This window comes from Neoarius graeffei, chromosome 22 (genome assembly GCF_027579695.1).
Source record: "Neoarius graeffei isolate fNeoGra1 chromosome 22, fNeoGra1.pri, whole genome shotgun sequence".
NCBI lineage: Eukaryota > Metazoa > Chordata > Actinopteri > Siluriformes > Ariidae > Neoarius > Neoarius graeffei.
This window is the reverse complement of record NC_083590.1, coordinates 10712994-10727765: the sequence shown is the minus strand read 5'-3', so window position 1 is coordinate 10727765 and position 14772 is coordinate 10712994. Positions and strand designations below refer to the sequence as shown.

At 42.3% G+C, this 14772-nt stretch overlaps 1 protein-coding gene across 9 annotated transcripts in view; it reads left to right on the top strand.

The window, feature by feature from the left end:
* Positions 1-14772, top strand: part of LOC132870621 (NACHT, LRR and PYD domains-containing protein 3-like) — a 627732-nt gene that overhangs the window by 259301 nt on the left and 353659 nt on the right. Inside the window, exons 9-10 of one of the 9 annotated variants that reach the window (XM_060904345.1) lie at positions 4384-4557; positions 8615-8788. The exons of the other annotated variants lie outside the window; for them this stretch is intronic. Coding sequence (XP_060760328.1) covers positions 4384-4557; positions 8615-8788 — 348 coding nt within the window. The remainder of the gene's footprint in view (positions 1-4383; positions 4558-8614; positions 8789-14772) is intronic. 9 annotated transcript variants of the gene reach the window in all.

The window sequence follows — 14772 nt, the reverse complement described above, 5'->3', positions numbered from 1 at the left end:
CTGTGACGCTACCTCCAGTGGGTCAGAACAAGCGGATGTGGGTGTCTTTGTAAAAACTGTTTCGGTTGGCTATTATGGTCTCGACATCAATGTTTTGACCAATAACAGTGTAGATGTGGCAGTGGGGGCGTGGCCGAGCATCGGTCTGTGAATGGAGGGCGGAGTCAGGGAAGGTAAGTGGCAGAATCACTGCACCTGACGGGAATTAACGTGTGTTTGTGTGTCTTCCCCAGTAAGCCTATAAGAGGAGAGGGAGAGCAGAGGAAGGGAGCTCTCTCCCCAACCAGAACACTTGTATGTGTGCGCGCGCGACTGGGAGGGAGTCATTTCATTCATTCATTCATTCATTCATTCATTTATGTATTTATTAAATTGAATACTCCCTATGGCAGCGGCTCTCATCAAGGCACGAGGCATGGAGCGGAGCTTGCCTCGGGGTGTGTGGGGGGAATAACATCCCCTGGCTGGGAGCTGACTGGCCCTGGCAGCGCTGGTTCATTCAGGAGAGGGCAGGGGTTGCTGGTTGCCAAGTCTGGGGAGGCTGGGACCTAGGGTTAGGTGAATTACGTCCCGAGACGTGGAGCTAGCCCCCCCAGGGAGCACTCTTTCATTCAGGAGAGGGCAGAGGCCGCTGGCTGCCAAGTGTGGGGAGGCTGGGACCTCCCCTGCCCGAGTTATGAGCATGCAAAGTCGGGCTGGAGCCGCCGTTGAAACGGAACTGATGCAGAGCACCGCGCCTCGGGGCGAATTACGTCCCGTGGCGCGGTGCTAGCCCGCCCTGGGAGCATTCTTTCGTTCGGGAGAGGGCAGAGGCCACTGGCTGCCAAATCTGGGGAGGCTGGGCCCTCCCCTGCCCGAGTTACAAGCATGCAAAGTCGGGCTGGAGCCGCCGTTGAAACGAAACTGATGAGGAGCACCGCGCCGCGCCTCAGGGCAAATTGCATCCAGTGGCGTGGAGCGAGCCCGCCCTGGGAGCACTCATTTGTTTGGGAGAGGGCAGAGGCCGCTGGCTGCCAAGTCTGGGGAGGCTGGGACCTCCCCTGCCCGAGTTACGAGCGTGCAAAGTCGGGCTGGAGCCACCGTTAGAAACGAAACTGATGTGGAGCACCGCGCCGCACTTCGGGGTGAATTACATTTCTCTCCTCGCGCTTTCTTCCCGTCGGCGGTCGCAAGCCAAGGTGGGCGAGGCCATGAATACTAATTTTCGAAGTGACATCACTTCGTATGGCTTTTTTTGATCCACTCATTTTTCTGACTATTTTCTTTCTTCAGCTAATACAGGGAATGGGAGTAGAATTACATTTTCACATGCAGCATGCATATGCAACTCGGAGTGAACTATGGTATTTCAAAAAGAGCCAGTATTAAATGTTTTTGGTGGAAGGGCACATTTAAAAACTGCTTTTTGTTAGATATAGCCTGAGTAGGCCTATATGCCGCAAGCCTTCTAATTTGTTTGCAGTTTTGCCGTGGGGGGCCCTGATTTGGTGTTTTGCCCCGGGGCCTTGTGTGCAGTTGTTCCGCCACTGTCTAATAGATTAATAAATGGATAAAATGGTAAATATTCTCTCAGGGCGTCTCCGTCTCACTGCTCTGAACAGGGTTGCCAGATCTACGTTACAGAAGCAGCTCAGTGGATCAGCAGGATTAAACCCATTATCAGTTGCAGGATCCAGGGGTACAAGCTGTGTCCCGTGTATATATTGTTAAAATATGTAACAACAAAGAGGGCAATAAAATCGGTACGGCTTACACCAGTTACTAGAAGGGAAAACTACTCCCACACCAGAAGTCATAGGAATACAACCAAGGGTTTTGGGTTTTTTTTTTAAAGTGATTTTAGGATTTGGAAATTTGAGCTAAATTCCGATGTAACGAGTAACATGAAAGCCGCTCACCAACAAAAGTTTTGCTCAATATTTTAAAAAATGCATACATTTTTTCTTAAATTTTTGAATGAATTTTACACTTTGACTGTTATGCTAATAATATAGACCCAAACTGGAGAATATGGAACTCGAGAATTAAAGATTTCAAGCAGAACAACAAAACACACATTATCTAACGATGTTTTTAATTATACTCATAAAATAAATCACTAAGTTTTAACTTCATACAAGCTAAAATTCTCTTCCAAAAGCAATACACAAGGGTTCTCATACGATTTACTTACTGTTTGCGAATGTTCAGCTTTCTCCTTCTAATAACAATTCCAGAATTACACTGAATTCTCAACCCCAAACACATGCAGATAAAAATCACAGAAAAACTCAGCCATCTTGCTTTGAAAAATGCTTTCTTGGGATCGCGTACAATGCGTCTTAACAACAGCAAGACTTGAACTGTTATTCTCATATCCCAAATGTTCTTTTGGTACCAAATCTTCTTGATTCCATCGTAAACAGCTCCCAAAACTAAACATTTTCTCACTGAATCCTCACTGTAAAGTGGAGACACTGGTGTAAGATCATCTCTCTGAGAGTCACAATAACTCACTAAAGCAGCAGTTAATAGTTGTATACAGTGTAATCAATTAAACTTTTCTGTAAAAGTAAAACATGCAGAACAAATATATTAGTCATGAAGTGATCATTTCTCCTCAGAATCACTTTTACTTTAAAGAAATAGGTGTCTTTACAATTAAATATGTGATCATTTAAAAATCCAGTCAAGCAGAGATAAATTCTACAAAACTTGACTCTTCACTTAAACCTTTAAATTATTGACTTTTTGCTGAATCATTTGCACCTCAAGTAAACTTGGGGTACATCCACACGACAACGGCAACGAGGTTTTTAAAAAAAAATATCGCGTCCACATGGGCAACGGATTAGTAAAATATCAGGTACATATGGCAACGCAATGCTTGCTGAAAACGATGCAATACACATGCCACACCTCTACGTGCGCTGTAAGACGGTCCCATCGGAGACACCAGAACAATAGAAGAAGTAAGGACGCATGCGCATAAACCCCTTCTTCTACCCGGCGTCATAGACATATAAACATGGACGCCGCATTGAGCCTGGTGGCCCGTTGCTGGGATACGTCAGAGTGTCCGCCATATTGGATGTGGCAAATCTTCCCCGTAAACCAATGCAAGTAAATGGACTGAACTTCATAAAGCCCCTTTCTACAATAATATTTAACTCGATACCTTTTATTCACCCATTAAGACACACATGTATATATTTGGGAAACAAACAGGCATCAAAACAGCACATATAACTTTTAATGTGATGATTATAAACGGTGTGCGAAATACCCGTCAATATTCCGTGGGAGGTGTGACCTAAACTTTTTTTATTCCACTGCTACTATCGTAGGCTACTAACGATATCTACACATCAAGGCATGTTTTGGAGCTCAGCGGGGATCGTGTAGAATAATGTGCTGTGCTTACGCTGCTGAAGCCGTGCCGTGCCGTCTCCGCATCACTTTCATTAAATGCCGTGCAGATATTTTATAGCCTGTCTCCAAAAACAATTTTTGCAATAATACAGTGCTATATGGAAAAAAAAAACTCAATTAAACCATTTTACAATGGGATTGCTCCATGTGATTGCTTCACAGTCTGACATGCTTCCAATCTCTTTTATTTTTGAGTGCGCCATCACCATCTGACAGCTGGTGGTGAAATTGGTTGGGTGGGCTATGAAATAAATTATAAATTTATTTATAAATTATAAATTGTTTGGAGACAGGTTTCACCGAGCGGCTGTTATGCGCGAGACTTCATATTAGCCACAAAGTCAGAAAAATCTGTTCGTAAAATTACGTTATAATGACCAAATACAATGAAAAGTATTTTTCCAGTCTCACCTGTGAAAGGTAATCCCATGTGATCTCGTTTGGACGGTAAACCTGTTGGTACAGTTAAGCGCAGCACATGAATGAGGCATCTTTATTCTCCGCTTTGCCCCATCCAATATGGCGGCGAGGATGACGTATGATTCTACGTGGAAGGCGGCGTCTATGTTTATATGTCTATGCCCGGCGTGAAGCACTCAGTCATGTGGTTGTGACGTCATCGTAAACAAATCCGTTCTACTCATCCAGACGATTTCGCAACGGTGCCGTTGCCAGATCTTTCCACTCTGGAACCCGTTCTCAAAAGATTTCGTTTTGGGGCACCCAAAACGCCGGTGCCGTGTGGACGCCAGGCCGAAACAATAAACAATTTTATCAGATTCACCTGAATCCGTTGCTGTGTGGACAGGGCCTTAATGTCAGTAACAGTGATAATGTTTGAGTCATTATTAATAATAGCTTGTGATTGGTGAAGAGAATAGAGACAGTCCAACATGAGACATCATCTTCACAACCACTATTACACCAAGATGAAAATCTGTTGATGAAGTGTGTGTCATTGTGTCTCTGCAGGTTGTGGGGTTGTGGTGTCTCAGATGAAGGCTGTGCTGCTCTGAGTTCAGCTCTGAGATCAAACCCCGCACACCTGAGAGAACTGGATCTGTCTAATAATAATCTGGGAGACTCAGGAGTGAAGCGTCTCTGTGCTGTACTGGAGAATCCTCACTGTAAACTGGAGAAACTGAGGTAAGATCATCTCTCTGAGAGTCACATGACCTGCTCCTCAGTAAGACCCATTCTCTAATAGTGAGACTGAAGCAGAGGTTTTAGGCTTTTAACAGGCAGCATGGCTCGAATTTTACTGTAAAAACAAGTGCAACAGAAATATTACAAAGTTCCATTCATCTTTCTTTCCTTTCTCGTTGCATGAAAATTTCAGGGATGGTGTGGAATGTCGAGTTTAACTGTGATGTGATAAAATTTTTTACATACATTTTTTTAACATTGAACCCAGGCCCCCCCCTGAATCCAGCCAGGACATGGATGATTTTTTATTTTTTTATCCTCCACAGTATGTTGATGAAATTAAATAATGAAGATGAGCTCAAAGTGCAGACCTTCAGCTTTATTTTGAGGGAACCTGCATCCAGATTGGGGGATGTCAGGATGCAGGCACTTACAGATGTATGTGTAGGGGAGAGCGGGGAATGCAGACTTGCAAACAAATCCAAAACGCTAGAAGAAATCGAAGTCGAGGGACAGGCAGGGGTCGACTGATCGATCATCAGACAGAGTAATAAGGTCTAGGTTAACGAGACAACAACGAGGGTCGAGAACACGATAAGGCAGGCAGAATAACAAGGCTTGGTATGCCGGGTAAGACACTGAACGATACTTCACATGGAGTGAGTGTGGGAGAGGTGTTTATATAGCGTGGGCTGATTAACCAGGAAATGAGTGGCAGGTGTAATTAATAGACAGGTGATAGAGGGCGCTGTGGTTCTTGGGTGTTGTAGTTCAGATCAGCCATGTTTGTAAGTGGCGCTCTCTATCACGTTACTGACAGGCAGAGGTGGACAGTAACCAAGTAAATTTACTTGAGTACTTAAGTACACTTTTTGAGTATCTGTACTTGTTTTTTTGTTTTGTTTTTTAAACTTATGACTTTAACTTCACTACATTTGAAAGACAAATATTGTGCTTTTCACTCCACTACATTTCTGTCAAGGTCCTCGTTACTCGTTACTATGAAGCAGTTTAGAAAGTGGATGTTTTTTCTTTTCTAAAACGTGATTTGTTTTTTTCGCAGGTGACACTGAGACAGCCGATCAGTAATCACTAGGGTCACGTCACGTTCATAGACTATAAAATCAAGTTCAGTTACTCCGCAGCATTATGTGAACACGATCAGTTGATGGCAGAATGGAAGGAGGCGGTTCTTCTGGGGAAAGGAATAAAGATTTGTTTCATTTTAAATGTTTGCTTTGTTTGCCTAAAACAAACCACATTATGGCCTCCAAAAACTCACGGTCCAACCTGCAGAAGCATATGTGCCCAAATCCAGAATCCAGGGACACATGTCTGCCCGGGGGCATTTTGAGTTATTGACAGATTCAGAAAGTACAGTTTCTAAGCTTTCCAATGATGCCTTCCATGTGGAGATCTAACCATATTTGAAGAATGTGTGGCCTTTTGAAAGTGTATACTTCTTAAAACAGAAAAGGGAGAAAATCGCCCTCAAAGTTTTCCATCTCAGCTACTCTGGGTGTAGGGCAGGCACATAATGGTGCTCATTTGCATGATATTAAGGAAAGCCCTACCCCCTACCAGCAAGCACGATGCTACTTTCATATAAACAAATCACCACGTCAATTTTCCTTCCATGCAAAGTATGCCCAACACAATTATGAAGTACAAAAATAAGTCCTAAAGTATACATTAACGTTTTGTGGTTGAAAAATTACTCACACCGTAAGAAAGAAAGATAGCACGATGACACAACTAACACAACACTAGTTTCATGTAAAGCCTCAATCACAACCGGCCGTACGGTACGCGCTCCTACGGCCGGTCTACATGCAAAAAACGCACGGAGGGCGCGCGTGAAATGCACGAGGCTTAACCAAACCACAACACTCTCCGTTACATGCAAAAATAACCACACGGCCTTAGATTAATTAACTTACCCCATCAGAAAGAGAAATGGCGCCTTGCACACATCAATGCCTCCGATGGAATGTAATCTGAGAACACTTCGTTTTGGCTGTTTTTTTTTTTTTTTTGCTAGAAATGTTTATCTCCGATGTAAATACTGTGTGTCTGTTTGCTTTGCAGTGTTTCAGCTCCGCTGCGCTCTGTTTAGCTTCCTCGTTCCATAGTGAAATGACATGCCTGTATGCAGGTTAAGTAGCCATGTGCTCAGCTCGTATCATGCAGCTGATTGGCAAAAAAAAAAAAAAAGACTTAAATCATCATGTGAATGGCCCATATGGTAATTTATTCACACACCCCAGCAGGCTACAGTCCTGACAAAAACGAGACAATTTGCAACAAAAAATGTATGCTTTTCCAACAAAACAATCTATTATCTGAAATACTGATTGCATTCTGCAAGATCTCAACTTGCACATGATGGAAAAAAATGAAAATCACAAATTTCGAAAAAAAAAAATGCTTCTTTTGCGATTATCTCGGATTCGTTTTGGCCGACATGTGTCCCTGGATTTGGTGAGGCGTCACATATGTAAACGTATGTAAACATATTTTATTCCAAGAGAAAGCTTGTAATGAAGTTGTCTGTGCTTTTAGAGCTAGTTATAATGTTGCCATAGCGATGCAGTCTGGTTAGTCAAATGACTTTCTATGGATTTTCCCGCCAAGTTGCCATAGCCTTGTCCATAGCTAACGCAAACACACCACTTGTTAACTTGCACACTGTTAGTTAGCATGTAAAAACTGAATTATCTGAAGTCCTTTCAGAAATATGTTTAGCATAATTTTGCCAAATAAATAGAATGTAGAAATCTTTCTTTTCTAGTAGCGTTAGCTACCCAATATGATTTCGAGTTTGAAAAGATTTTGCTAGCATGTCAGGTAGAGCTTCACTGACTAGCTAGCTTAACGTTAAACCACCATGATGACACAGCATGCGTTCATTTTGTGAATTCACATTTCTGTCTTTGGTAACGTTAACGTTGTAGCTTTTGTGACCTTGCATAATTACTATAGCTACTACGTATTTTTTTTTACCAGTAGGCAAAGAGAGAACCTAGCGAGCATCTTATTGATGATTCTGCTTGGTTGTAAGTTGTGTTTCATTTAATAACGTTCTACCAGGTGTTTATTCTCCAGGTTCTACAAGTTAGTCAGTAAATCCAGTCGGTTGCTTCAGAGGCGTTAGGTTTTGTCAGCGTTGTGACAATAATACAACAATGTGTTGACAGAAAATGTACTTTTAATACTTCAGTATATTTAAAAGCAAATACTTCAGAACTTTAAGTAAAAATTTGACTGGACAACTTTCACTTGTATCGGAGTAACATTTGACCAGTGGGATCTGTACTTTGACTTCAGTAATGCAGTTGGGTATTTTGTCCACCTCTGCTGGCAGGTGACTGGTGTTGAAATTACAGCACTGTTTATATGTGCTCCCTCTTTTTGAAGGATGAAAAAGTAATTAGACAAACGAACATCGTCATAAATTACACTGATATTTTTATGCCTCCGACACTGAGAGGTGAAACCGGTATGTTTTCGGGTTTTCTGTCCATTTTTTCTGAAACTCTTCTTCGCACGCTGTCTCAAGAACGAGTGGCTGAATGTTTGTAGGATTTATATGGAATAATCATTGTTTACTTCTCTGATTCTACAATAATATAAATCTATAGTGTTCTATAAATGCACTCTGTAGACTCTGGAGAAACAAGTTTATTGCCCCTGTGTAGTGCACTATAAGTCTAGTAGAGAACCATCTGAGATTCAGTGTCTCTCTCTCTCTCTCTCTCTCTCTCTCTCTCTCTCTCTCTCTCTCTCTCTCTCTCATTAAAGTTCATGGTCTCTCTGCTGTTCTCTGTTCGGCTTCAGCTGCTGATGGTTTAATATCACACACAACAGAGGAGAGAAACTCAATATAACACTCAGTATTATCATTATTAATTACACTGTTAATGAGAATAAACAGGTGATATTAAATCCTCATGACATTCTGAATAATAAAATTGATTTTACACTCATCATCTTTAAAGTAAGAATTAAACCAAGATGAAAATCTGTTGATGAAGTGTGTGTCATTGTGTCTCTGCAGGTTGTGGGGTTGTGGTGTCTCAGATGAAGGTTGTGCTGCTCTGAGTTCAGCTCTGAGATCAAACCCCTCACACCTGAGATACCTGAATCTGTCCAATAATAATCTGGGAGACTCAGGAGTGAAGCGTCTCTGTGCTGTACTGGAGAATCCTCACTGTAAACTGGAGACACTGAGGTAAGATCATCTCTCTGAGAGTCACATGACCTGCTCCTCAGTAAGACACATTCTCTAATAGTGAGCAGTGGCGTAGCCAGGATTTTTTTACATGGGGTGGCCAAAGGGGGGCCAAGGATATACAAGGGGTGGCCATGCTGTGACTAAATAAAGGGGGGGGGGTTCTGGGGGTCCTCCCCCGGGAAATTTTGAATTAGCTAGATTTTATTTCCTGTATTCTGATGTATCTGGTGGCATATCCGGTGCCTAAATCATGAACAAAACCCATGTGAGCCAACAGGTCAGAAATTAATGTATTAATTTATTTATGTAACATAAAGCATCTGCAAAACAAAGAAACCATCCAACTTGTTTACTCTAGTTAAGCATCAGGATTTTAACGATCACTACTAAAATGCAAAAGTAAAAACTAAAAGATCACCTGTCCCAGGCACCTGGGAAGTAGTAAGGATATTAGTCAGGCTTGAATAAAGAGTGCTTTGCTCAGGAAATGGAAAATACTTGTATACTTAACTCATACATACAACATATGTAAACACTTACAACATGTTGTGATATTGTCCATTGTAAGTAGTAGGGCTGTAACGATACACCCAACTCACGATTCGATTCGTATCGTGATTTTTGACCCACGATTCGATACGCCCACGATTTTTTAAAAATGTTTTTTTTAAAGTAGTAAATTTGACTTATTAACATTTACTTACTTACATTAACTATTTAATAACAAATAATTCAGACCACTGCAGAGAATGAGTAATATGTATGCAAAAATGAACAAATGTATATCCAAAGATTGTTTTATTTCTCAAAATAATACTGTTGAGCCGTAAGCTCTGTTTTTTTCAGTTCTGAAAAAGTCATTTTTCCAAATCGTGTAAATCCGTTAAGATTTTTTTTTTTTTGGGGGGGGGGGGGTGGCTCTCTCACTGTCTCACTCTCATAGGGCCAATGATTTTCTGTGATCGCGGAAAACAGATGGAAATTACAGAATTTTTATGGTGAAACATTGCTCGCGTGTCAAAATGTAACTGCCGCAGAAGGCTTCCGCCCAAGCAGATATGCCTTCAGTGTTGCCAGATATTGCTAACGTTTTCCACCCCAAAATATTTTCAAAACCAGCCAAAAAGCACCTAAACCTGCCCAATCTGGCAACACTGCATGCCTTTCCGGTCAAGTGATTGTGATTGGCTTGTGGCACACCTAGCCAGCCAATGAGCTGCTTGTTTACAGATTCGCTCCCCGCGTTGCAACCAGAATGGCGACCGCTTAAAAGAAATGAATGCTCTGCCAGTGGCGAGTGTGGACGTTGCGTGACTCGCAGAAGATTGTCGCAGGTCGGCGAAAAAACGACTTACTAATAGATATTAAAAAAAAAAGTAATTTAAGTAAGTTTAAAATGTAATTTAAATAAAAAGTAAAGTATTCATAAATTGAAGTTTGGAAGCGCCTCTGTTTTTGGGCTGAGGAGAAGTTTGAAAGGGTGTACCGCGATTCTGCCTTCTTGTATCGCGATATGGATCGTGGCTCTGCGTATCGCGATTTCGATACGCATATCGTTACAGCCCTAGTAAGTACTGTACAAACTAAATGTGTTGAGTTACAAAGTGTGTGTGTGAAAGTGAAAGTGTTACACTGATGTAACACATGACATAGATGAGGTGTAGTGCATGAGTGGTGTGTGTGTGTGTGTGTGTGTGTGTGTGTGAGAGAGAGGGAAAGTATGTGCACTGCATGTAGATATAGATGAGCTGTAGTATACGAATTGTGTGTGTGAGCATATGTTGCATGTAAATACAAAAATGAAGTGCATAAGTTGTGTGTGAGAGAGAGTGTATGTTCAGAGTTCATGAGTGCTGTGTGTGTTATATGTGAATATAGAAATGTAGTGCATGGGTGGTGTGGGTGAGTGTGTGTTGAGAGTGCACGAGTGTTGTGTATACCAGTGAGTGTGTTACATGTAAATATAGAAATGTAGTGTACCGTGTGTGTGTGTGTGTGTGTAAGAGAGGGTCAGGGATGAGAATTTTCTGCCGATCGGCGGATTTCTGACTTTTTCAGACCAAAATGGTCGTTTTTGAGATCGATGTAAATCCGTTGAGAAATTTTCGGGGGGGGGTATGATTAACGATCTGTGGTCACCTTATAACGCAGACATCCCAAGTCTCCCAGAACTTCCGGGAGTCTCCTGCATATTGATAGAAGCGAGCAAGAGTGTGCGCACGCAACATTAAGGTCTGCATCACGCATCTTAGAATGTGCGCGCGCGAGGGAGACTGTGTGCAGTGTTGCCAGATATTGCTGACGTTTTCCATCCCAAAATATGTTCAAAACCCGCCAAAATGCACTTAAAACCACCCAATGTGGCAACACTGCCTGTGTGCCTGTTCATGTAGCGCATGCCAGACAAAGAGCATCCTGATTGGGTTACTCAGCAAAATAAGCCAATCAGCTTTCAGTGTGGGCCGGCTTTTATCCCCTTTCTCGAGGACCGAAGCGCGCCCCAAAAAACCAAAGTACAAAACCCACTTCAGCTCAGATTACACAAAAGAATCTCCCTGTCTAATAAGGGTAGAAAATAATGACAGTTTCGCGCGATGTACTGTTTGCAGCAGTGGTTTCAGCATTGCCCATGGTGGCTTAAATGATTGTAAAGGACATGTTGAGGTGAGGAGTGTCATTTCATGTGCATTATATTGAGGTCTACAACAGGCTGGCATGAAAAGACCAAACTTATTGAAGATTTCTATCAAGTAACAATGTATGAATATACATCATATGTATCAAATACACGTCATATATATAAGTGTGTATCTTTTGATAAATGAGGTTAGCTTGTCTAATGTAGTATGTTGGGGAGAATCATAGTATCATATCTATATTTCTGATAAAATTTTAGGTATGATACCGTGTATAACTCTCCTACTTATTGCTCATTTCATGGGGGGGAATTGCTGGGATGTGCCGCGCGGGAGCGTCTGCCCACATTTTTTTAGGCCGAGATGAACTTAGTTTTTGATTAAAAAAATTTTTCCAATTTGTAATGCCCATTGTACATGCCTGTTCTTTAATTCAAAATCACCATCTCGATCTTCAAATTGACCGTATGGTATATGCATTACATTACACAACATCCTGTCCAGATAAAACCTAGTTAGTTCACACAACAGTTGAAAGGGAAGTGATAAGTGATGTTGAATGTTGCCTGCTTAATATGCAAGACCTCCTGCTACCATGATAACATCAGAAGAAAGCTTAAGAGAATTATATGACAGAACTTTTTTCTGCTTTGCACTTCATTTTAAAGGATTAGAGTATTCAAAGACATGAATAGCAAAAATGCAGAAATATAATACTGTAGAGCTCGTTTATATTAAAAGGTGCATTGATTTTTTGAAATCATCAAATGTGAATTGATTAAAAACAAGTCTCTTGGACCATATTAATCATTTTCACCTGGTAGTCCAACAAGAAGGGGAATTTATTTCCAAATACATTGCAACTTTTTGCTGATAAAATTAATGGTTTTGGGGTTAAAAAAATAAATAAAAAATCACCAAAAATCATTAGCCCCTGGAACCCCTGCCCCCCCCCGGGCCATGGGCCCCGCCCTGTTTTTTTCAGACTTTTTAAATATTTTTCATTCTCATCCCTGGAGGGTGTGTGTTGAGAGTGCATGAGTTGTATCTTATAGTGAGTGAGAGAAATACATAGTGTGTGTTGAGTGAAGTATGTGTTCATATATGAGAGAGTTAAGACAGTGCATGAGTGTTACATTTAAATATAAAAATTTAGTGCATGAGTTGTGTGTCTGTGTTGAGTGTATGAATGTTACATGTAAATATAGAAATGTAGTGCACAAATTGTGAGTGTGAGACAGTGTGTTAAGAGAGTGCATAAGTGTTGTGTGTGAGTGAGTGTGTTGCATGTAAATATAGAAATGTGGTGCATGAGTGGTGTGTGTGTGTGAGAGAGAGGGGTAGGGGGAGAGTGTGTGTGTGTGTGTGTGTGTGTGTGAGAGAGAGGGGTAGGGGGAGAGTGTGTGTGTGTGAGAGAGAGGGGGTAGGGGGAGAGTGTGTGTGTGTGTGTGTGTGAGAGAGAGGGGTAGGGGGAGAGTGTGTGTGTGCGAGAGAGAGGGGTAGGGGGAGAGTGTGTGTGTGTGTGAGAGAGAGGGGTAGGGGGAGAGTGTGTGTGTGTGAGAGAGAGGGGTAGGGGGAGAGTGTGTGTGTGTGAGAGAGAGGGGTAGGGGGAGAGTGTGTGTGTGTGTGAGAGAGAGGGGTAGGGGGAGAGTGTGTGTGTGTGAGAGAGAGAGAGGGGTAGGGGGAGAGTGTGTGTGTGTGAGAGAGAGGGGTAGGGGGAGAGTGTGTGTGTGTGAGAGAGAGGGGTAGGGGGAGAGTGTGTGTGTGTGCGTGTGTGAGAGAGAGAGAGGGGTAGGGGGAGAGTGTGTGTTGAGAGAATGCATGAGTGTTGTGTATGTATGAGTGTGACAATTATTAATCAATGTGCACTCCCACCAGTAACACACATCTCTATATTTTCATGTAACAGACAAACATTAAAAGTTGTATTCTGCGGTTAGAGTGAGCAAAGTGATTCACAGACAGCTAACTTGCTGACGTAATTTTCTCTTTTTTGAGTCGTACAATTGAAAACCACCGAGGTTTTGCTTTCTATCTATCTAGTATCTATGTGCACACAGCACAAATCCCACTGTAGCCGGATATCTACGTATAAAGATGCATATTTATCTATACGGTTGCATGTAAACGAAGGTTTCAGTCACTGAAAACGGATACTTTCGAAAACCCCGGGCAAAGTGGAGATTTCTGGAAACTCGGGAGATTTCTGGAAACTCTGAATTGTCTGAGGACAGAATTGTAACTGTCTGTCTACAAAGTGAGAAAACTTGAAGACAGTATAAGAGATGAATAACTTGCATCCCAAATTAATCGCACGTTCACATAGTACTTAGATTGTGTTGTCGGACTAGAGCATGACTATCTGATACCACCTGCTGCTTGAATGCGAGAAATGTTTGTGCTACGGTAATATGCATCCCCGCAGAAACCAATTAGGCGGAACAAAAATCCAGGGGGAGGAACTAACATTTCGTGGGACATATCGGTTTTATAAATTTTATTGTCCGGCCCTGGGGTGGCCAGGGCGGGGCCAAGGCATGCCCTGGGGTGGCTCCGCCCCCGATAGTGAGACTGAAGCAAAGGTTTTAGGTTCATCATCAGTGTCCTGAGGAGGAAGATTGTTTCTGTTCACTGCACACTGATGATTTGTCACAGAGTCTTTGGGTCAGATGGACGTATGTGAGAAGCTGCAGCACAAAACGGGACTTGATCCGACTGCAATGTGTCTGAACTCACTGTGAAATTTACTACAACACTGTAACTAATCACACAAACTGCACCTGAGACACAAACTAACTGCCCTCTGTGTGAGCTGCAGTGACATGGTGGAAATGATCTCAGGAATATAGAATTTGAAACTAAAATGAGACGTTAATGCCAGAGAACTGATGCAGTGAAAAAATTAAATCAATAAAATTACTTTTTAAATAAAAATTAAAAAGGAGGAGAAAAGAACTTCCAATAAACTGACACCCTTGGAAACAATCCTTTTGTTGATTCATCTCATCTCATTATCTCTAGCCGCTTTATCCTGTTCTACAGGGTCGCAGGCAAGCTGGAGCCTATCCCAGCTGACTACGGGCGAAAGGCGGGGTACACCCTGGACAAGTCGCCAGGTCATCACAGGGCTGACACATAGACAACCATTCACACTCACATTCACACCTACGGTCAATTTAGAGTCACCAGTTAACCTAACCTGCATGTCTTTGGACTGTGGGGGAAACCAGAGCACCCGGAGGAAACCCATGCGGACACGGGGAGAACATGCAAACTCCACACAGAAAGGCCCTCGCCGGCCACGGGGCTCGAACCCGGACCTTCTTGCTGTGAGGCGACAGTGAT